The sequence below is a fragment of the Aspergillus vadensis genome (assembly GCF_003184925.1).
Source record: "Aspergillus vadensis CBS 113365 unplaced genomic scaffold BO88scaffold_8, whole genome shotgun sequence".
NCBI lineage: Eukaryota > Fungi > Ascomycota > Eurotiomycetes > Eurotiales > Aspergillaceae > Aspergillus > Aspergillus vadensis.
The window spans coordinates 948,937-969,944 of record NW_020292046.1 but is presented as its reverse complement, the minus strand read 5'-3'; the positions used below and the strand labels follow the sequence as shown (position 1 = coordinate 969,944).

Below are 21,008 nucleotides of genomic sequence, written 5' to 3'. Positions count from 1 at the left end.
ATGTTCTTTATCATTTGCCTTGTCTTCTGTTGGTGCCAGACGTCTTGCACCCAGGCCTGGATACTTGCAATCCTCGGGTGATTTCGGTATTTGGTTCGGTTTATGAACCTAGAATCAAGTTGTGTCATGTTAGTTACAAGCCTCGTCTATAGGGCTCTGGAAATTGAACGCACTCTTGAAGATGGACCCATATATTGTCATCCGCCCTTGCTGGCCATTTCACGGGGTCTCCGATAAACAACGTGCCCCCTGCTGGCCAATGCTCCTGCAGACATCCCAGCAAAAGCCATGTCTCATCTGCTGGCTGGGGTGGCTGTTGGTATGGCTGAAGTTTGTCACCGTGCCAATTTGCTCGAATTAGTTCTCTTCCCTTCCCAACAAAAAAGCTATTTGGGAGAGATTGAGAATCGTGTGGTCTGGAGCTCTTAATCGAGGCCCCGTTCATTTGATTGATGGTCATATTCCAGTCTAATCCGGTCTCTAGCTGCCATAGATAGATTAGGTCACGGCTTTGTGAAGCAGTTGCTTGGCAGTTTGAAAGGCGCTGGACTGGGAAGGTGACTAGATTACGAGGTCCTAGCGAACCGCTGTAGCTCAAGCACGAAGATCCCGCTTCATCCCGCACATCGATTCCATCTTTCGTACTAGCTTCGTAATCAGATTAGAGCTTTTTGCAAAGGAACGAGTACCTACAAGAATATGAATTTCCTCCAGGTACCGTTATGTTTCTGGCTGGACTGAGGAGCGCACATGACAAATTTGTGATTTTCCCCAAGGGCATCTACCCAGTAGATTCCGAAGGTGCAATTCTTCCAGATAAAGATTTCTGTGGCGTTGAGCTGTGACAAATACACTGGCTTGAAACGGGGCCCTCTGTCCTCCGATGCTAGTTCAGTCATCCTGGCGATATGAACCCACTGCCAGACGACAAGATTCCTCGAAAGTTCAGAAGTGACTTCTTCTATGATTTCCGCGGCCGATATCAATTCATCTCGATACAGCACTATTGCCTCAATTAGCTCCTGGATTCCATCAGATAGTATCGAATATGAGCGCTTGAAACATATTGGTTTGTGGTCACTAGGCCAGTTTCCCTTATCGTCTGAGGTGAATGATGGGCTCATTGCTCTTACGATGGCATCAACAAAAAAAGACCTCCCGGTTTCGACAGAATTGGCCCACAAGAACCAGTCATGTGAATTATCACGTCCAATATGAACATGCAGCTCGGGAATATTCATTGTCCAGAGGCGATATGCCTGCTGTCTGCGGCGGTCTGACATGGCATCACCGGCTGCGAATCCGCTGTATACAAAACGATCCTGTTAAGATGTCAATAGAGGCTTTTACTCTGCGGGGACACCTTCCGGACCACGGTCTGAAATGGAGGGTGAAATTCAACATGTACGTGAAAGAACATGGCTTCTCCCAAAGTGTCACATACCACGTCTTTTCGAGTCGCGACTGCTATCCTAGATCTGTTGCGAGCATCCAACACCATTTTCGCCCTTTTGGGTCGCTCATTATGGAGCTTTTTCTTCAGATGATCGAACGTCTCGTAAAAGCGCTGTTCAGAAAGGATCCTCTCAACCTGGTGTTTAATATGCTCACACCAAGCTTCTCTGCTATTATCCTGAAATGTCTCTGCAGAGTCAAGGGTCGTAGAAATCGTGACAAGTAGGACCCATAGCGTCATATCCAGTACTCGAGTGAATATCTCTGGCTTGATAGAAAACCGGCCTTGGCCAGGGTGGAAGCATGGAAGCTGAATGCTATGCACCCCGTCGTAGTGTACCAACCTTAGTCGGCCGACTTCTGACCAAAATCGGCAAGAAGACGGGTAGCCGAAGGGATGAAGGAAACCAGAAGCCACGGTGGATGAGGCTCTTGCAGACATGGTGAGAATGATAAGTGGCCGAACTATCATAACATATCTTTGTAAAAAGCTAGCAGCTGCTAGAAGATCCGGTCCTTCAGCTTTGTGCCAGGGACACAGATCCACGAACGGAAGGGCACCAGCGGTGATGAGATTGTCTATATTAAATGTTGGCACCCTCCCCTTCAGCTCCCAGGACCAAAGCCTATTTATGTAGGACTTGATTATTGAGGCGGAGTTGCTACTACCTGTATAAAAGCCCTGGCTGTTCTGATAGCATTTACGGCTGATACCGCCTCCTACAGTTAGAAGAAGAACAAATTTTCCCTTCAATAATGAAGGCATGGATTGAGTGATCATCATCTCTTTGAGGGTATCTGGGAAGTCATAATACTTGTTCCTAAAAAGAGAGACCGTTACTCTGTGGCATCGGGCATAGTCCTGAATTTTGTCAGCCCAGGCTGCAATTTGTGTTCTCCCTGTGAAAGCTTCGAAGTGCAGCGGGGATAAACGTGAGATTGTCTCGGTCTCCAATGCCCCAAACAAGCTGCGATATTTATCATCTCCCTTCAGTGGGAAGTCATCAACAGCAGTAATTGTTTGATTGAGAAGAGATGGAAAACCAAGTAAGGAGATGCACGCTTGTTCCATCAGTTCTGTATGCTGACAAGCTTCCGGAACCTCAAAGCTCAGCCAATCCGGGAAAACATAGAGCGCTGCGGAGTCAATTATCGTGGGGTAAGTACAGTCCAGAAATGTAAGGAATTTGGATAAAAATCCGGATTTTCGTGTTACGAGGTCCTCATGGTGGCGTTGGCGGGGCCCCCGAGTCGTGCTTCCAACATATCGGAGGTACACGAAGTCGTTAGGATTCATAACATCCATAGCTTCGAGCCAAATATCGTTCTTCGCATAGACAAGCCCCGCATCCTGAAACTTCTCGACAATGCATTGAAGTTCGCTCACTGTCATCTGGAAGGATCGCACATACAATGTCATTCGTTGATACTTATCCGCGGGCATGACTGTTTCGCTAGGTGTTTGCAGGTGTAGAGCTTGCAAAAGCTCCCCATCAGTTACCCTCATCGGTGTATATAAGATTCGCTCCCACAGACCACCATCAAGGACAGTTGGAAGGCAATGCTGCAGCAGCTGCGATACGACATTTCCCGTATCAACACCTTCTTGGGCAAGGCGTTCCAAGATAATGTTATATACAGCTTTTCGCACATGTTCCACGTTTTCAGTAGGGCACAAACGCAACGAAGCTTCGGAACTCCTTCTTCTGTGCAATCCATACGAGCTAGTACGGTTATATGGGAGACTGAATGATCGTCGGCGAGGCCTTCGCATTGTTTTGTGGGACATATTAGGATGATATTGTCTGCCAGATATACACGATTACATTAGCAACGTAGATGGACGATAACTTCAGGAGAGGTAGCTGGCATAAATGGAATACAAATAATCCAGCTAAGGGGCATTGTTGATAATGTTAAGAAACTTTACCTCGAATTGGTGACTATCCATGAATGATCATAGCTAACACTTATGTCCAGCTAGAGAATTATCAGAATGGGACAAAGGTGTATTGAAATGGCTTGGAAGGCTGTCTTTTGCTGCTAGCCCTCTAGTAAGGAGAGCAAACGTTCATGTAAACACCGGGGAATATTAGGGGCCTGCCTTGCCTTACACTCGGGTTTAGCATTCACTACAGTTGCCTATCTTCACTACTTACCGGAATAATGCTTTGAGATTGAATAAATTGACATAGAATACACAACGAACAAGTGAACAGAAAATAAGGAAAGAAAAAGAAAAGATGAGGTGCGCTCAATTTCACTACCGTCCTTTAACAGGATGACGCAGATTGGGGAAAAGAATGTACTCCTTGGGATTTCAAAGAGCGCGTGTACTTCCAATATGAATATTAAGTGACCTCATGCCGCCTTGCTATATATCGTAACCTTAGGTTTTCAGGCAATATGCTTTTTATGTTCTTGTGGTTTGCAGCTCCCTTGTATACAATGCACTTATATATATTCTTTTAGCTAACCAGTCATATAACCCTCTAATCATGAATCTTAACATCATCCTATAAACCCACAACACCAAATCGCTATGCAATCCATTCTATCTTCCCTCCTCCCCCTCCCCTTCCTCCTCCTCCTTCCCATCCTCCCCCCTCGCAGCCTCAATCTTCACCCACCCCACCAACACCGCCAACGCAACGCCCGCACATGCGACCCCCAACCAGAACGCCGCCTTATACCCCTCCCTCTGACCATCCACCATCTCAGCAACAAAATCCCCCCAACCAACAAAGAAACTCACACCGAGGAACAACACACTATTCGCCACGGCAGCCGCCAATCCCTGCTGCTTCTCAGGCAACGTAGTAGTAAGAAACACATTGGTGATATTATACGTGATATCCACCCCCACAGTCCCACAAATCATCGCAGGGAAGATATACGCCCAGTAACTCACCCCTTCCTTGGGAAGGATGGCGAATAGAAGCGGGGCCATGACCCAGCCTATGCCGGAGAGTATTAGGAGGATAGTACCCGGGACGATGTGGAGGATCGTCCCGCCGACGAAGCTGAGGACGATACCGCCTAGCGCGAAGGGGAGGTACCAGACTACCACCATTAAGGGGGAGATGTGCAGGATGTTTTGCATGTAGGTGACTGTGTAGAGGAGCCAGATGCCGAAGGTGCCGTAGAAGAGGAAGAGGGCGATGAGAAGGGCGGGGAGGTGAGGGACGCGGAAGAGGGTGAGGGGGAGGATTGGGGTTGCGGTCTGTGTTGTGGTTGTGGTTTTGCTGTCGTCTGTGGAGGATATGGTAGTGAGGCGGTGTTCGGTGTAGATTGCCCCGGCGAGGAGGATGCAGCCGATCACCAGGGTCACGGGGATGTATGGAGTGCGCCAGCCGTTAGGGGCGTGGCCGCAGTCGTTGACGGCAAAGAAGATCAGGATGAGGCTGGAGATGAAGAGGGTGGCGCCGAGGTAGTCGATTTTGAGGGTTGGGTTGGGTCGTTGGGTGCGGATCGGAGCGGGGATGAAGATGAGGGCGGACACGAGGGTGATCAGGATCAGGATGGCGCCAATCCAGAAGTACCAGCGCCAGTTGAGGAGTTGGTCTGCGATCCCGGAGACGAGGATGCCTGCCGAAAAGCCTATCGGGGCGCAGCCGCCGTAGATGCTGAAGACGATGTTCTTGCGGGGACCTGGAGGGTAGATCGAACCCAACAGCATGATGCCCGCGGAGAGAATGGCAGCCGGGCCGAAGCCTTGTAGGGCACGGCAGAAGTTGAGCATGATTTCGTTCTGGGAGAACCCGGCGATTAGGGTCCAGACGAGGTGCCATGTTAGGCCCGAGGTGAAGACCACGAAGCCGCCGTATTTGTCGGCTAGTTGGCCGAAGAGGAGGAGGGAGCTGCCGGCTGTGAGGGCGAAGGCGCTGGAAGGCCAGCCGGTGGATGCGGCGGGTATGTTCAGGCTTTGTGAGACGGATGGGATGAGGACGTTGAAGCCGGAGATGAAGAATTCCTGTCATGGTGTGAGATGGCTGGAGTTTGGGGGATGGTTGGTATGGACGTACCGACATGATCTGGGATAGCATCAGAGCCACGCAGAATCCAATCTCAACGACCAGGTTAGGGAAGATGCGCGGGCGCTGTCGACCCTGACGATCGACATCTTGGGGACGCTGGTCCTCAGCGCACTGTTCTTTCATGGTCCGTTGTTGATTCACACTGAGCAGCCATGTCTACCTCTGCTTGAATGAGCTTGGGCATGGGTATAAATATGTGCATCGCAAAAAGCAGACTTCCTAAACAAGGCACTAAATTGAGTTATCAGTTTGATTCATAAGCCGCTGAGTTGGTCTCCAACTGGAGATTAAGCACCAATCCAAACGAAATCCATTTTATAATGAAAAAGGCGACATGGAGGTTCCTGGGGAGTTGGTCAAGTATCAAATTGAACCAGCCAATGGAATACTAGCTAGTGTTTGAATTACCCACTATATTCTGATATTTGACGAATCGGGTCTATCAAAGCTCTTGGCCACCACGCTAGTAGCAAGTCCTCCAGACAACTTCCTAATTCGGATAGCAGCCCTAACCGGCATCTATTTGGGTCGTCATAGAGTTTATTATGTGCAGCAGAACATTCCGGCTGAGGAACGTACGAGAAGATGTCTAGACAGCTGAGATTAGACAAGACTGTGATTGTGAAGATGACGACCATAGCAACTTCTTACCAATAATTATTTGCAAGACATGTCACTTTCTACACACGCTCTGGTATTCCGATCTTCACCATAATCATTCACATACAGTACCAAAAAAGCAAAAAGAGGTAGAGACAGTATGAGCTCCATACTCACAAGGACCCAACGGTAAAAAGACAAAAAAGAATGGATGAGCCCAGCCCGGCTCGATCGGACAACCTTACGATCTGGAGTCGCTGTTGAAGTGGTTAGACGATGTTGGTAATCCAGGATTGGATAGGGATAACTTACTACGCGCTACCAATTGCGCCATAGGCCCATTCAGGTGACGAACAGGTCGCTTTTACGCTACGTCTTCCGGGCTGTGCTGCACACCAGGACTTTTAGTTGCTGAACATGTAATTCGATGGTAGCACATGTATTTTATTTGACCTGGTCGAAGTAGAGTTAGATAATCATGTGGCAGAAATTATCTCTGAGGAGCAGTCCGTGCCGGTCGTGGAACTAGATTGCTTTCAGCGATGTTACGCTATATCTTGCGGGTGGCTACACAATGTAAGGTATTGTACCTGACGGGTGATTGACAGCTAGGACCTAGATCTGGAATGATGGCTAGAGTAGATTTACAATTTCGAACCGTGAACCATGTAACATAAAATCATCTAATGAATGATTGAAGGCCATACATGATAACTACATTAGTGAGAACATCGAGACCGTTCTTCAAACCAATTTCGCTATGTTCCACTCCCCAAGCTGTCAGGATCCCGCCTGGTGCGCTTCAGGCGTGAATCCTCTGGCTATCTATCCGCTAGACTATCCAGTAAAAGACTAGAACTCTGAGTCAACAGACTGAGAACGCGCATCTCTTATAAGCTTTAATTCACTAAATGGCAGGCATGTGACTGGTTGTCACACAAGCCATCAAAAATAAAAAGACAAAAAAGAAGGTATGAGCCCAGCCCGGCTCGATCGGACAACCTTACGATCTGGAGTCGCTGTTGAAGTGGTTAGAGGCTGATGTAATCCCGATTTAGATTAACAAGGTGAACTTACTACGCGCTACCAATTGCGCCATAGGCCCATTGTACAGCAACGTGAACACTAAGACCATTTATCAAAGATACCACTTCCCCAAGCCATCAAAGGATAAAAAGCAAAAAGATGGTATGAGCCCAGCCCGGCTCGATCGGACAACCTTACGATCTGGAGTCGCTGATGGAAATGTTAGATGCTGCTATGATCCTGATATGGATTGTCAAGGTGAACTTACTACGCGCTACCAATTGCGCCATAGGCCCATAGGTGAAGGAATTTTGATATTTTTGAATTTATCTTGGGAGGTGACATTTTTTTGTAACGTATTGTAATTCTCACGATGCATGTTAGCCTATGTCACAGTTGACTCTCAGGAAGAGATAATAATTTACTATGAGAGTTAATGGTATTGTGCGACTATACGTGAACCCTAATATGAATGACTAAATTGTAGATCATGTTAACATCAGGATACTTATATACTGGAATTGGGCTTAATTAGAGGTAAGTACGTACTATGAGTTCTTTCGATACGATCTGTATATTCGATCAAATGAATGATACATTACTAAACAGTAGTGAAGTGTTCTTGTAACGCTATCCATTGTAATATATTGCTCAAATTAAAATATAAATGGTCTGTCCTGCAAATGAAACAGATCAAGTTTTCATACTTCATCTATGTTGTATCGTCCCTCATCCGGGGAGATGAGGATAACAAACCCCACACGGAGTCCATTCAGTGCTGGTATGTCTTCAAGATCTAGAGATCGCCTGTCTATTATGTAGTAAAACACCATTTAGTTACTATTTATGAAAGGCTCCATAGCAGACATCGATATAAACACCATCAGGGCTTCCATATTGAGTTAAGTATCCAACCCAGCCCACGGACCCATACCATGTAGTAAATCGAGTACAATCCATACGCAACTCCGCAAACCTATCCCACTCAATACCCGTCACACGAACCCTTCATCCAAGATATCAATAACACTTCTCACTCGGTTGATAAAAATAAAATAAAAAATAATAAAAATAAAAAAAAGTAATAATGAGATTCTCACAGCTACCCCACGACCATCATCAACTCCCCAGCCAGCTAGTAGTGTGGGGTTAGTTACGGAGGTAAGAGAGGGGCGGAAAAAAGCAAAAAAAGATAATGAGCCCAGCCCGGCTCGATCGGACAACCTTACGATCTGGAGTCGCTGTTGAAGTGGTTAGTGGGATGTTGGAACCATTGTTTGATTCAGTGAAACTTACTACGCGCTACCAATTGCGCCATAGGCCCATTGTTGGTGCCTTATTCCTTACTTTCTTGCAACATGAGTGGGGGGGCTTTGACGGTAGATATCCCATACTTGTGCTGGGTATAATTACTGTATCATTAGTCTCGACTACCATATTATAGGGACTTTGTTTTTGTGTCTTATGGGTTATGGAATGTCCATTATCATTCAAGATAGGGTATTAGGTTGTTACTGCATGACACCGTATTCGTGTTGCTCTGTGTTGGGCTATCCTTCTGCAGCTTCCATATATATTACAACCTACTGTTCAACGCGTACATTACATGAACCCAGTAAAGTAGTAGCTGCTATATACACTCCATTAATATATGCCCGGGTAATTCTAATCCCCGTCATGATACATGTCTATCGTGATTCATTAGTCATACACATGGCCTCGGCCTGTCTACTCCCAAGCGCCAACACACTCTACTGCAGCAAGCCATCAATTTCCGTTGCCCAGGATCAGGGCCCGCGCCTGTTGAGGGTCCGTTCCGAGAACAGTGATTAGGTATTCGATGCTGCTACCGTTAGCCAGTGCCCTTTCACGGATCTATGGTATGTCTCACCTCGCTTCTGATGCAAGTCGGCGCTTCTCGTGCTGGAACTCCTGCTGACATGACTCCCAGGTTCCGGCTCGCTCAGTCGGAAGCACCGTCTTGACGCGCAGCTTGAACGTAGCGCTCACTGGTCGATGGTCGGATGCGCGGACTTCATGTCGACGGTACTCGAGTTGACGGACGCGGCCTAGTCCACGGTAGAGAACTCGGTCACACCATGCGGGTGCGCGCTTCTTATCGCTGGAGTCATACTCGTCGGTGCCGACGTCGTATTTGTATGTCGGTGCGAATGTGATGGGTGCCTCGTTGAAGGAGCGCAGACGGAAGCCTGGGTTCTTGCGTCGCGAGGCCAGCAACTGGTCGCGTCCCAGTAGCTTGGTCAGGTTGTTGCTGCGGATGTCGTCGATGATCACGTTCCGTGGAATAGAGTCGATACGGTAGTTGAGATCACCGTTCAGAATACAGATCTCATGGTCCATGATCATCGAGCCATCACCACCGCTCACGTAGTGGTTCGCGCGAGTTGCGAGACTATTTTCCGCGGGAAGCGACTCCGCCTCGAGAATCGCCGCGATATCATTGTTGCGGTGTGCCGTCTGCGTCTGACCAGCTGCCAAGTGGCAGTTGATAAAGCAGAGGGAGCTGTCATCGAGGACAAAGCGCAGTATAAGTGCACCCTACAGCAATCAGCAATCAGCAACTGGCAGCAATTAAAAATCACGTGTGAGCCTACCTTGTTTCCATGCAACCCTCCCATACCGCGCTTAATCTCTGAGGCACCGATATTCTTGATCCGCTGGCGCTCCTTGTGCTTCACGAACACACACGTAAAGAGACCGATCAGATTCGCGCTATGCAGCAGCACATACGACTCCTCAAGCGGCATGCAGTCATTGATGCAGCGGGTCAAGTGCTCCATCCACACCCTGTATTGACGACTCATGTGTTCCTTATCACCGTGCTCCTTCTTCTTACTCCCGAGGAGTAGACTCTCTGGACGGAGTTAGTTACACCCAACAATGTCAGCGGTATACGTACTGGCTGTGATCTTCTTATTCTCAAGGTCCACCAGCTCCTGGAAACCAAACACCAAGATCTCCGGCGGGTTCTCAGGATGGATCGCATCTTGGATAAAAGTGGATGTGCGCACGCTTCCAGGGGTAGAAGCACCAGCGTTCCAGGTCATAATTACCGCATGAATCTCACGGAACTTGCAAAACTCCACGTCTCTGGCCTGCATCCTGGTTTCTGAAAGGTGTTAGCTCATACCAGTCGGACAATCGCAGCCACTTACCCAACCAATCATCCTCCAACATGCCGTCCCAAAGACGGATGCAGTTGTCGTCTCCCAGCGAAGTCACTTGCAGTCGGTTCATTGTCCATACGCTGCTGGAATCAAGCAAGAACCCGCTGACAGGGCTATCATGAGCACGCCAATCCTTCTTCACCGTCCACGGATTTGTAGATGTATCGTAGACATAGATCATGCCGGTCTTGTATGCTGCCCACAGATAATCTCCCACGATACCGAGACAGTTGATCTTGTAGACACTGACATTGACGACAGACAGACAGGTGTAGTCGTGGGCTGAGTATACGGTCACCTTTCCATCTGCATGACCTAAATACACACGTCCACCATCCTTGGTAGTATAAGCACCTGAAGTTACATCTCCCGTATGCTGCGAGCCCAATGGCCTGCTGAGAACCTTGAACGAAACATCATCACGAGCATTTGGCTGATAGACGTGCACCTCCTTTCCAGAAGCCAGCCACAAAAGGTCCCCAACCACCATCGAAAATGTATGCCCGCGGGCAACCCGATCGTAGGGGTTGTGGTAACTGTACTGGAGGTTGGGCGTTCCAGTCTCATCTGGCGGCCATACCAGTAGCCGACCCTCATCGTCGAGGGTCCACATTTCCTTCTTATGCCGCAAGATCTTGACAATCTCCCGTCGAGAGGGATAAGACCGCGATGCGACAATGGACCGGGTTGCAATGTCAACCTCGTGCAGATCCCCGGAGTTCGTGCCCAACCATAAGCGCTGGCCTTCATCCTCCAGACCCAAACCTGGCTTAAAGGCAACCGACAAACACTTGACTGTCTCGCCGTGGCTAAGGCTCATAATCTGCTCTCCAGTCGTAAGGTCCCAGACCCGCGTGATGTAGCCGGTCGTGCACACATGCTTCCCACACACATCCATGAGGCGCGTATCGTACCGCGTGTGAATCTCCTGAGGCCCAGACTTCAGCAGCGGTGGCCGTCTGTTCGCACTGGACGCATCTGGATAATCCGTGCGAGCAACTGGCGTCTCGTCCGGAACCTGCTCATCCTCACTGGGAATAGGGCGAACTGCTTGACGTTCCACCACAGGCCGATCTGGTATAGGACGCTCTGACATAGGCCTCTCTGGCATCGGGCGCTCCGGGACGGCCGGGGGCGGCACTGGCCTAGTCTCCCTGGAAATGGACGGCTGCCGGGATACGTGCGTCGGGGTTGGCAACTCATCTCGATAAAGGGGCCTCGTCTCTCTGGAAATGGATGGCTGTCGAGAGACATGCGTCGGAGTGGGTAGTTCGTCTCGATAAAGGGGCCGAGATTCGCGGTAGGGTGTCGGGGGAGGTAATGAGAACGCCGGGCTTTCCACCTGGTATGAATGCCGCGACGGTGACGGACCGCCCCTTCGTGCCAGGGATGGCTGTCGGGGAGGCAGTCCGGGGCGCTCCTGAGGATCATGCATCGGAGGCCTGTAGTTGGAGAGCGGTGCGGTTGCCAGCGGCTCCGGCGCTGCATAATGCCTGGGGGGAATCTGGACCATAAGCGGCTTCGTCTCCCGGGGAGGCTCCGGAATTGGCCGCCTCAGTGACGGCTCTCGATGTAGACCTGGCTGAGGAGCGGGGGACCTCTCCTCAAGTGACCGGTGCGTCGGAAGACCAGGTACTGGACGGGCTGGCGAACGCCGGGAGGGCGAGCGCGGAATTGGTACCGCTCTGGTATTGGGTTGCTGCTTTGGTGACGCTTTCTCGGGGCTGCTCGGAGGAGTGCTGAACGGCGATACGCGATCTTCCGAAGACGCACGCTCAAGCTGTGGAGCAAGAGAGTTGGCTTCGTGGTGTGACAATGCCGCCGGTTTGGCGGGGATCTTGGGCTTCTCCGCCCGGTTAGCAGGCGGGGGAAGGGAAACGCTCTTGCCTTTGCGTTCCGATGGGCTCTCACGTCCATTTGCCAAGGAGCCTGATGTGCCCGGCGACAAACGATCCGCTTTACTTTCCGTAGGAAAAGACGCAGAGACGGGGGTGGTTGGTCGATGAGCAGGAGGAATCCCTTGCGGTATGGTAGGCAGCGATTCCCGGGAAGCATTCGGCGGGGTGCGAGACGAGCTGATTTCCTCCTCATGGTCTGCTCCAAACCCGCGCGGCGGAGACCGTGGTGAATCGACCGTCAGAGTCGGTGCCAACTGCGGCGACGAGTGGAGGTTCATCGACATGGGTCTGTTCTGCCGTCTGCCCGGGGAAATCCCGGGGGATTCAGAGTGCGGGGCTAGACCATTGCCATGTACGATGCTGTGACTTCTCTCCACATCGGGCACCGAGCCCCAAGGAGACCGTGGACGTGGTAGGTCAAGCGAGGCTCTGTTGGAGCGGATATCGTCACCGTAGTCGGGGGTTCTCAAAAAGGACGGTGGATCGCGTGAACCGTTTGTAGCAGCGGATGGAGCCCGACGATGCGAAAGATTCTCGAAATGGGAAAGCAGGGAAGACACCGGTCTCTATAGAAGCGAGTAGATTAGTATAAAGCTCCAGAACAGCGGGAGGTATAGCCGGCGCAAACGTACAATCGGAGCATTATCCGTGGCGTCCTTTTGCTTGCCGTTTCCCTCCATGGCCACAACAGCGAATCCAACGAACAGGCCGAGTAAAGGAATGGATCATAGGCTCCGCCAATTGCGTTGAATGCAGACTACCGCCGGGGAGAGGCTAAGAAATGGCACAGGAAATTTAATAGACTGGATAAGATAACGGGTGGCAGGGAGTTGAGCCGGGAGTGACGATTGTGGCGGAGCTCCAGTTTAGGCGGAAGGAATTCAGGAGCAGCAGAGACAACAAGACACCGTGCAGGAACAGGAAGGGTCTAGAGCTGGTGATCCTACTCTGCGGAGGACGTGGAGGATGGCCCGGACAGTATCAGATGAGAATCGGAGCGATGGGAGGAATTGAGGAGTGAATGTGTGGAGAGAGAGGGGGGGAAGGACGGAGGAAGGGAGGGATCCAAAGAGTGGGGAGGAAGAGTAGGAGGAAGAGTAGAAAGGGAAGACAAGAAGAGGATGGGCGGGAAAAGAGAGGAATCACCGGAAGATGAAGTCACCCAAACCGACAAGAGGAAGTTGAGGAGTAAGTAAGTAGTAGGGAAGGAAAGAAAGGAAAGGAAAGGGGAGAGAGAGAGAGAGAAGAAACCCAGCGAGGCGAGGCGATGATCGACCCGCGCGTGATATGCATTGATGGAGGGAGAGGAATGAATGAATGGATGGATGGATCCATCCATCAATCGTTCTTTATTTTTAGCCTCCCCCCGACCTGAACCACTGCATACTTTACTCCAACTTCCCACCACATTCAAGACATCTTTGTGTCTCTTGAGACTTGTCTATATTTACTTTCTCTCTCATTCTATACCCAAAACACCCCCGTGTATAAACTTTAGAAAATGTGGTATGAACCATATACCCCTCACCTCCCATCCTCTCTCTACTCACCAGCTTGAACCCGAACTCACCAAAATTCCTTGAATCCCAGTAAACACATCCTGAACGCTCAAGTGGCCATTCGCTCTCCCTGCTGTAAGCCCTCATCTCCCCCTTTAACCCCCTTTCTCCTCAAAAACCAAATCTAATTATTCCTGGTGTATCCGTGACAGGCAAAAAATGGTTCGACTGCGCCGAATGCCACCAAGAACAAGAATCGCACTCGCTCACCAAAACCACTGAAATGGTATACTTTTACTACCTCACCTACGTACCACAAATCTCCAGTCACCAACCAAATGATTTCCAAAATATCTAGGTCTTCGCCTGCAAGAAATGCAAGAAATGTTTCCGGAAAGACGCGACGGAGTTTGATGAGAGGTGCGTCCGGTCGTCGTCACCCGCCCCCACACCTGCTGCCCTTAGTTACTGGGATGATAAACCGGAGGGGCTGGCCCATATCTATAAAAAGAGAGAGAGGAAGATAAAAAGGGGGAGGGGTAGAAGGAGGTTACGAATGGTTGAATTGACCTGACACCTATTTTATCTGGATTCTAGTGACGAGTACTGCCCGCACTGCGATAACCATTTCGTGATTGACGCTGTGACGCCGACTCCCACGTTGCAGGTTGAGGGTGAGGATGCGAGAATTGATGCGAGGTGAGTGCCCCCTGATGCTGTTCTTATGACTAGGCGTTAACCAATGGTATCACTTCGTGTAGAATGCTCAAAGACGACCGTGTTCGCGGACACCAGGAACGCTCCATCTTCAATTTCAAGGATATTTCCGATCGCTTGGGTTAGACGCCTGACCCTGAAACCATGGGTGGATGAACGAGATTTACGAAATTATGCATACACACTACTACACTTTACCTACATAATCCCTGTATATCACCTGGAACCTAGAGCTTCATATATATCCGGAGCACATCTGCATTACAGTATAACGGAGTTTATTTTCGTGAAAAAGGACGTAACGCTTCTTGCAAGATCCCTAGACAATTAACCGGATAGAAAGCACACCCCGCAACGAGAGTCTCATAGTTGCTGATTCGACGTAGCCTCTACTTGAACGGCATGGCATCCACCTTACTCCCGGCTCTCGCTGCCCTCGCCGCCACCAGGCCGTGTTAGGATAGCAGCCGTCGTGGTGCCACCGCGACCCGTCTTCTTCTTAGCCGCCTCCTCCTGCTTCTCCGTCTCTATGCTCTTAACGTACGACTCGATCTGGTCATCCGGGAGCATCTCAATCGCCTGCCCAGGCGACATGATAGCCACCTCGATGTTCTTCGCACCAGTCTGCACAACCTCCAACAGCGACTTGATAGTGAGCTGGATAGTCTGTTCGCGATCCATGTCATCCTGGTGGTTGCGTTCGAGGAACTCGCGCACAGTCTTGCTGGAGCGTCCGATAGCATTTGCTTTCCTAATATCCCAAAACCATTGTCAGCTTCAACCCATCCCTACATCATGAACACAAAAGCATAGGAGGAACACCCACCAAGCGGAGTAAATCCCCGAAGGCTCAGTCTGATATAACCGGGGCGTCTTATCATTGGGGTCGAATCCGACGACCAGGGTACTGATACCAAAGGGTCTAACACCACCACTCTGCGTGTACCGCTGCTGCACACTAGCAATGTACTTCGTAATGTATTCGATAGTGACGGGGTCTTCGACGGTCAGACGGTGGGACTGAGCTTCTAGACGGGCTTTGTCGATAAGAATGCGGGCGTCGGCGTTCAGACCGGCGAAAGCCAGGACGGCGTGGTTATCCACCATGGCGATCTTGGACGGTGTGATGCGGGTATCTTGGAGCTTCAGTGCGGAGCGCTTCTCGCAGCCGAGAACGACCACGTCCTTGCCTTTTACTCCGACGGCGCAGGTTCCTGATTAGATGCAAAGGGAGAGAATAGGTGAGTTATGCTGTGATGGATGGATGGGAGGATTCCCTTGGGGTCGGAGGGGCTGGACGTACCTCGCTTGACGGCTTCCATGGCGTATTCGACCTGGAAGACGTGCCCGTCGGGGCTGGGGGCGGATTAGGATGTGTTTGCTAGAGCTTCATGAAGCTAGAAATTCATACCTGAAGACTGCGAAGAGGTTAGAATGGGGAATCCCTTCATCAACCAGGCCCGTAGCCAAGGTAGTAGCTAGCTTGTCTTACCTGAAAGAGCTCGGTCATATCCAGACATTATGGGCAGTAGGCGAGATTAGGGGTTTCTGAGAGGAAGGAGACCGAAATGGAGTTCACAGGAGGAAGTAGGAGGTCAAATAGATACAATTCGGAGTCTTGGGTCGTAGAATGCTGGGGTCCGGTGTCCGGCTGGGCGATGACAGATGGAGGTGGACGCGAGGCCCGCCGCTGCCTTGAGAGCTCCCAAGCGCTTGGCGCGCGGCTAGCCGCCATGACGCTCTCCCTCCTGCTGGTTCTCCCCGACCATCCTACTACTGGTACAACTCTTGCCTCCGGTGCTTGCATATTCCACGCAGTAGACAGTAACCACTTAGAATCAGGCCACAACAGGAAATTATAAGAAAATACCTCTCTAATGGTACCATGAACTCATCCTGGCACTGACCTAATCACCCACCAATAGATTATGACAACCAATGCGTAAATATCAACAGGCTCAATAAAAGAGAATTCTCATATAGTTGATCTACACCCCAATCGCCCATGACTCCCTGCCTAGCTGAGATCGGACCATGCTGTACATCACACGCTGAAAGGCGATACGAGAGAATGCAAGCATCGGGCTAGTCAAACCAATAATCACGTCTCGACTTTTGAAGGAGGGAACGACAAAACCCGCAGGGAAAGCATATGTAAACACAAGACGAGAACAGTATAAGTAATATGAAGAACAGTACAAGAATTATGGACACTCAGAACAATCTTGTCGCACGCACGACTCCCAATCCATGTGCCTCGCAGATGTCCCAAATCCGTCGTAGCTGGTTGAAATTTTGCTGGCTCAAAAGGAATACCCCAACACCCCCAACAGAGTCCGTTCCATTGTATCCCAACCATGATCAATACCGTGATTCTCCAATGATCCCTATTGTCGAAGCGCGCAGATGAACTCGGAAAGCCAACAAATAAAAAAAGGAAAAAAAGGAAAAGGAAAAAAAGACAATATCTAGAATGCAATGCCATGCTCGAGCCCTTCCTCGCCAGCGCCGCGGCTAGCCGGACAGGAGTTCCTCCCCTCCGCCGGAGGAGTATGCGCCCATGACGAGAGAAATGCGCGAAGCCCATGCCGCTCCAAGAAGGAAAGAAAAAAGAAATGAGAACCAACAACAAACGCGAAACGATGATCCAGCAGGTGGTGAAGAAGCGCATAGGACCGCCTGGGCCCACCTGCCCGGGCGGTCTTCTTCTATACCCTCAAACATCGCTTGCAAAGACACAATAGTAAGACATACCGAAAATGGTCTGACGTCAAATCTGCGAGACCAGGCAAAAACAGAAAGGACCAAATCGGACGAAACGACGACACGCTACCGGCCTGCTCCTCCCAACCTAATGCACCAGAACTGCAGAATTCCTTATACAAATGCGCATCAACGGAATACCAACCGTCACATATACCAACATATCCAGACCACCATATGGACAAAAACCGTGAGGGAGAACCGTCGTAGAAACAAATTTCTAATGTCCCCGGCTGAAACAACATTGTTGTTTCGTAACTTTTTACGCGGGGGACTTGTTCGCACTGGCGCCGTTGCGACGAGAGTGGGCATCTTCACCCACAGTCAAACCTCCCAAGCCTGTCGAGAGGAAGGCAAACGGATCGCTCGAGCCATCATTGCCGTAGAAGGCACCGTTGGACGCACTGGTCGACGAGTTGTGATCAGCCCCCGTGAAGGCAGCCTGGGCGGCCGGGTTGGCGAACGAGGCTGCGGAATGGGAAGCATTCGCGGAACCATAACCAGCGTTCATCTGACCCATAGGGGGGTATGCGGCCGGGGCGCTTCCCAAGCCCGAAGGCAAGGCAGCATAGTTGTTGGGGGGCGCGGCAAACTGTTGACCAAAGCCGCCAAAGCTACCAATGCTAGCCGCGAAGGGACCAGGAGCCGGAGTGCTGGTCATGGAGTTCGGGCCCATGCCAAAGCTCGAGGGGGGATCCATCGGGGACGGGAAAGCGGAGTCGGCCACCACTGCTGCTCCAGACCGAGGAGCACCGCAACGCAGGCAATTGATGTTCTTGGCGAAGTTGTGGTAACCGCAGCCCTCGGAGCCACACTTCCAGTCACCAGCACGGAAAGGCACGACACCGCCGTTGCCGCCCATGCCGCGGGAATGGCCCATTCCGTGGCCGTGGCCCATGTGAGGAGGCATCATGGACGGGGGGCCGTAGCCGTAGCCGTATCCCATCGGATCGGGGGCAGCGGCCATAGCCGGGAACGAGCAGCGGAAGCATGCAGTACGGCGCTGGAAGTTCGAGAATCCACATGAGGGGCAAGTCCAGTCGCCAGGACGAGGGCGGTTCTTGGAGGGAGGGAAAGGCGTCAGGATCTCCGCGGCACGGTCCAGGACACGGCTGGAGGAAGGAGACACCTCGATGGCCTTTTCGTTCAGAGCACGGCCGTTCATGCAAAGGCTCTCGGCAGCCTGCGTGGAAACAAATTAGATATCTGATCAAGGTCTGAGGATAGTGAAAGATAGCAAGCTAGTTCATACCTCTTCGTGGGACGAGAAGACCGCAAAGCCGGTGCCGGTAGGCTTGTGCTGATCCGGGGTGCGGAGGGTCCAGAACGCGATCGGACGACCGCCAAACTGAGTGAACCAGCTCTCCAGCTCGGACTGGGTGGTGTCGTGGGGGAGTCCGCTCAGATGAAGAACCTTGCTGCGCTCGGCCAGGAACGCACGAACGTCCGCTCTGGCATCCATGGGGCGGGTGAGGATCTCGGGGTGCTCATGCGGGGGCTGAGACTTCCGGATCAAGCCGCGCAGCACTCTGGCCAAGGTGATAGCCTCCTCCATGGCGCGACGGGGAGAGGCGGGAGCCAAAGCCTGCAGGTGGAAGGGAAGGTTGTGCTTGATGGGAGCGGAAGACTGAACGGGCTCGACCTCGAGAGCGGCGCAGATGTTGGAGAGAGAGCTGGGGCCGAAGGGCAGAGACTCGGGGTGGTGAGTCTGCCATCGCTGATATTCGGTGCGGAGGTCGAATGTCCGGGAGTGCTGAAGGTATGCCGGAAGCACGACTGCCTTGTCCCGAGCCTCACGGGGCAGCTGCACACGAAGATCCCATGAATCCAACGTCACGAAAGCGAACTCCAGGTTCTTGCTGATGAGGTGTTCCTGGGCGAAAGCGTCGAAGCGGTTGATGGCGTCGCGGAAGGTGCCTGCCGAGCGGACGTGTTCCCATGTCAGAGTCGTCAAGCTCGCTTTCAAAGACCGTCAGCCATTGAACCAAGGGACGGATGGATGCGGAGGGACGGAGTGGGATACGAGTGAAGGAGAGGAAGGCATTGTTGGGTGATTGGGTAGGCTGCGTTCGAACGGGGTGCACTTACTGCAAAGAGGCGTGATAGGGGTGTTGACGGGCTTGACAAGAACGCTCTCATGGTGCAACTAAGCCGAGGAAGGAAACATTGTCAGCAAATAGTACATCATGGAGGATTCTCTTGTTGGGGGGTTTAAGTGGTCTCGGTTGATGAAGGAAGCACGGCAGATAAGCATCCGAGAGGAGGGGGGGGGGGAATTTGTCAAGGAGGAGGGGGGAAAAGGCTGGGGCAATGAATGGATGAACGAGAGATTAATAAAATAATCAAGCCGACGTACCTCCTCGCAGGTTTTGGTATCCAACAAGATCCACCCCAACTCAATCACTTCAGCAGAGTCCTTAGTGACGTAGACTCCATGTTCATCGCAGGTGGTCGCAACGTGGATAACAATGTAGCGATCCAGCTTGGGGGTGGGTGCTGAAACGGCCATCGCTCACGGTTGTTGTCTAGACGTTGGCTGAATCTCACGGCCAACGGAGCGGGCAGGGGAGGGTGGAGGAGGGAGGGAGGAGGGAGGAGGGAGGAAAAGGGACGGGTCGGAGAAAGGAAAAAAACGTGTCTCTGCAGGCACAGCAGGCGACACGGGTTCACGACCGGGAGGGAGAGAGGAGGGGGTAAAAGACCGCCGTGAAGAGAAGAAAAGAAAAAAGATCACGGGGGGGAAAGGGAAAGAAGGAAGAAAGAGGAGGAGAGCACGGAGGAGGGGGAGGAGGAGAAGGAGGAGGAGGAGAAAGCAGAAGATCGAGAGGGAAGAAGGGAAGGAAGGAAAAAGAAAGTCCCCAGGCCAGGATGGGAAAGCAGGACAAGTTCGCTTTTCTGGTGGTGGAGCGTCGAGATTAAAAGAAAAGTTTCGGCTTCGAGGGGATCCTGGCCCAACTGGACGGCGTCTACGGGTCAACGCCGACTGGTTTAGTGATTGATTGATTATATATGAGAATAATTGAAAGGATTGGAATCAATTCCTTTCCAGATCTATCACACACAAAGTCCGAACTTCACAGCCTTTTTTCTGGTGGTGGAATTCCGAACAATCGAAATAGATTTTACTATCTGGTTTCCTCTCCTGAGAATTTCCACGGGGGAAGAAAGAAAGAGGATACACTACTTACTACGAACTAACTCGATACATCCCACGACTGACCGTTTACCGTATTGTATGACAGGTCTGGTACAACAGCCCTCTCTCAGTTGTCTCCCCAGCAGTATAATCGGTCATTGCTACTATTTATTCTTTCACTTCTCCCCCAAGGTGTCTATCTATCTGTATCTGTATCTGTCGGTCTGGTCAGATTACAACCAAACATGACACCGCTGCAAAGGATCATTGATTCATGTTGGTTAATTGACACACATAAGACACATACTTACATCCTTACATACACACACACCCGACATTTGCCATACTTTACCAACAACACATTAAACACGACGGAACAGTCTAAAATATTTAATAATATTACTACTACTACGATAATCACCTGTCAAATCAACGAACCATCCGGATCACCGTGAACCCCCCCAGAGCCAATGATAAAGCATCTCACCCCCCATTGAATCGTGTCTCTGGAATGTCGGATCATCCCCCAGAATCTCTCCTCCTTTTCCTCCCTTCTATGGAAATACTATATAAATAGTAATGATAGTAGTACCGAATCACAGTGATAGACACAAGGGCTAATTGAAAGATGTGTTATGTTTGGAATGTCCGGAGTGAAACCCGTACTTTTTTGTTCTTGACGGTATCTC

The 21,008-nt window shown here is 50.9% G+C and overlaps 6 protein-coding genes, 1 non-coding gene and 3 pseudogenes across 10 annotated transcripts; 1 reads left to right on the top strand and 9 right to left on the bottom strand.

Moving 5' to 3' along the window:
- Positions 1-133: 133 nt before the first annotated feature.
- Positions 134-3,244, bottom strand: BO88DRAFT_338075 (uncharacterized protein; the record flags this gene model as incomplete). Its single annotated transcript, XM_025702967.1, has 3 exons — positions 134-644; positions 694-1,322; positions 1,445-3,244. The coding sequence occupies 3 exons, from the start codon at positions 3,242-3,244 to the stop codon at positions 134-136; spliced, it is 2,940 nt and encodes a 979-aa protein (XP_025564236.1).
- A 765-nt stretch (positions 3,245-4,009) lies between these two features.
- On the bottom strand, positions 4,010-5,773 carry BO88DRAFT_487196 (major facilitator superfamily transporter; the record flags this gene model as incomplete). The annotated part of the gene is made up of 2 exons (XM_025712529.1): positions 5,481-5,773; positions 4,010-5,428 (listed from the first exon to the last, which is right to left on the bottom strand). Exons 1-2 carry the CDS (start codon positions 5,613-5,615, stop codon positions 4,010-4,012), a joined length of 1,554 nt encoding a protein of 517 aa, XP_025564235.1. The 5' UTR covers positions 5,616-5,773.
- Positions 5,774-6,304: 531 nt separating this feature from the next.
- Positions 6,305-6,432, bottom strand: BO88DRAFT_t112 (annotated as a pseudogene). The gene has a single exon. The product of its transcript is annotated as a tRNA-OTHER (tRNA).
- A 634-nt stretch (positions 6,433-7,066) lies between these two features.
- Positions 7,067-7,197, bottom strand: BO88DRAFT_t111 (annotated as a pseudogene). Its single transcript has one exon. The product of its transcript is annotated as a tRNA-OTHER (tRNA).
- An 86-nt stretch (positions 7,198-7,283) lies between these two features.
- On the bottom strand, positions 7,284-7,414 carry BO88DRAFT_t110 (annotated as a pseudogene). The gene has a single exon. The product of its transcript is annotated as a tRNA-OTHER (tRNA).
- A 900-nt stretch (positions 7,415-8,314) lies between these two features.
- Positions 8,315-8,442, bottom strand: BO88DRAFT_t109. The gene has a single exon. It is a non-coding gene; the product is annotated as a tRNA-OTHER (tRNA).
- A 371-nt stretch (positions 8,443-8,813) lies between these two features.
- BO88DRAFT_265247 (putative inositol polyphosphate phosphatase) lies at positions 8,814-13,101 on the bottom strand. Its single transcript, XM_025702309.1, has 6 exons — positions 12,837-13,101; positions 10,295-12,770; positions 10,039-10,248; positions 9,734-9,993; positions 9,010-9,677; positions 8,814-8,961 (listed from the first exon to the last, which is right to left on the bottom strand). Exons 1-6 carry the CDS (start codon positions 12,882-12,884, stop codon positions 8,886-8,888), a joined length of 3,738 nt encoding a protein of 1,245 aa, XP_025564234.1. The 5' UTR covers positions 12,885-13,101; the 3' UTR covers positions 8,814-8,885.
- A 535-nt stretch (positions 13,102-13,636) lies between these two features.
- On the top strand, positions 13,637-14,853 carry BO88DRAFT_265128 (CHY zinc finger protein). The gene is made up of 6 exons (XM_025702308.1): positions 13,637-13,710; positions 13,795-13,838; positions 13,916-13,989; positions 14,062-14,123; positions 14,301-14,402; positions 14,465-14,853. Exons 1-6 carry the CDS (start codon positions 13,706-13,708, stop codon positions 14,544-14,546), a joined length of 369 nt encoding a protein of 122 aa, XP_025564233.1. The 5' UTR covers positions 13,637-13,705; the 3' UTR covers positions 14,547-14,853.
- pre6 (proteasome core particle subunit alpha 4) lies at positions 14,670-16,071 on the bottom strand. Its single transcript, XM_025706519.1, has 5 exons — positions 15,913-16,071; positions 15,843-15,847; positions 15,724-15,778; positions 15,247-15,634; positions 14,670-15,171 (listed from the first exon to the last, which is right to left on the bottom strand). The coding sequence occupies exons 1-5, from the start codon at positions 15,938-15,940 to the stop codon at positions 14,835-14,837; spliced, it is 813 nt and encodes a 270-aa protein (XP_025564232.1). The 5' UTR covers positions 15,941-16,071; the 3' UTR covers positions 14,670-14,834.
- Positions 16,072-17,268: 1,197 nt separating this feature from the next.
- Positions 17,269-19,942, bottom strand: BO88DRAFT_265098 (putative RNA binding protein (Arp)). Its single transcript, XM_025702307.1, has 4 exons — positions 19,540-19,942; positions 19,272-19,329; positions 18,436-19,142; positions 17,269-18,366 (listed from the first exon to the last, which is right to left on the bottom strand). Exons 1-4 carry the CDS (start codon positions 19,690-19,692, stop codon positions 17,446-17,448), a joined length of 1,839 nt encoding a protein of 612 aa, XP_025564231.1. The 5' UTR covers positions 19,693-19,942; the 3' UTR covers positions 17,269-17,445.
- Positions 19,943-21,008: the final 1,066 nt, after the last annotated feature.

Excerpts from the sequence above, each read along its gene's own strand:
- BO88DRAFT_265247 (XM_025702309.1), bottom strand. The coding sequence starts at position 12,884 with ATGGAGGGAAACGGCAAGCAAAAGGACGCCACGGATAATGCTCCGATT. Across the intron at positions 12,771-12,836 it reads CCACGGATAATGCTCCGATT|AGACCGGTGTCTTCCCTGCT; the intron begins GTACGTTTGCGC and ends TCGCTTCTATAG. Across the intron at positions 9,678-9,733 it reads GAGGGTTGCATGGAAACAAG|GGTGCACTTATACTGCGCTT; the intron begins GTAGGCTCACAC and ends TGATTGCTGTAG.
- BO88DRAFT_265128 (XM_025702308.1), top strand. Across the intron at positions 13,990-14,061 it reads TCACCAAAACCACTGAAATG|GTCTTCGCCTGCAAGAAATG; the intron begins GTATACTTTTAC and ends CAAAATATCTAG. Across the intron at positions 14,124-14,300 it reads GCGACGGAGTTTGATGAGAG|TGACGAGTACTGCCCGCACT; the intron begins GTGCGTCCGGTC and ends TCTGGATTCTAG.
- pre6 (XM_025706519.1), bottom strand. The coding sequence starts at position 15,940 with ATGTCTGGATATGACCGAGCTCTTTCAG. Across the intron at positions 15,635-15,723 it reads CATGGAAGCCGTCAAGCGAG|GAACCTGCGCCGTCGGAGTA; the intron begins GTACGTCCAGCC and ends GCATCTAATCAG. Across the intron at positions 15,172-15,246 it reads TCGGGGATTTACTCCGCTTG|GAAAGCAAATGCTATCGGAC; the intron begins GTGGGTGTTCCT and ends TTGGGATATTAG.
- BO88DRAFT_265098 (XM_025702307.1), bottom strand. The coding sequence starts at position 19,692 with ATGGCCGTTTCAGCACCCACCCCCAAGCTGGATCGCTACATTGTTATC. Across the intron at positions 19,143-19,271 it reads CCCTATCACGCCTCTTTGCA|CGAGCTTGACGACTCTGACA; the intron begins GTAAGTGCACCC and ends GGTCTTTGAAAG. Across the intron at positions 18,367-18,435 it reads TCTTCTCGTCCCACGAAGAG|GCTGCCGAGAGCCTTTGCAT; the intron begins GTATGAACTAGC and ends GTTTCCACGCAG.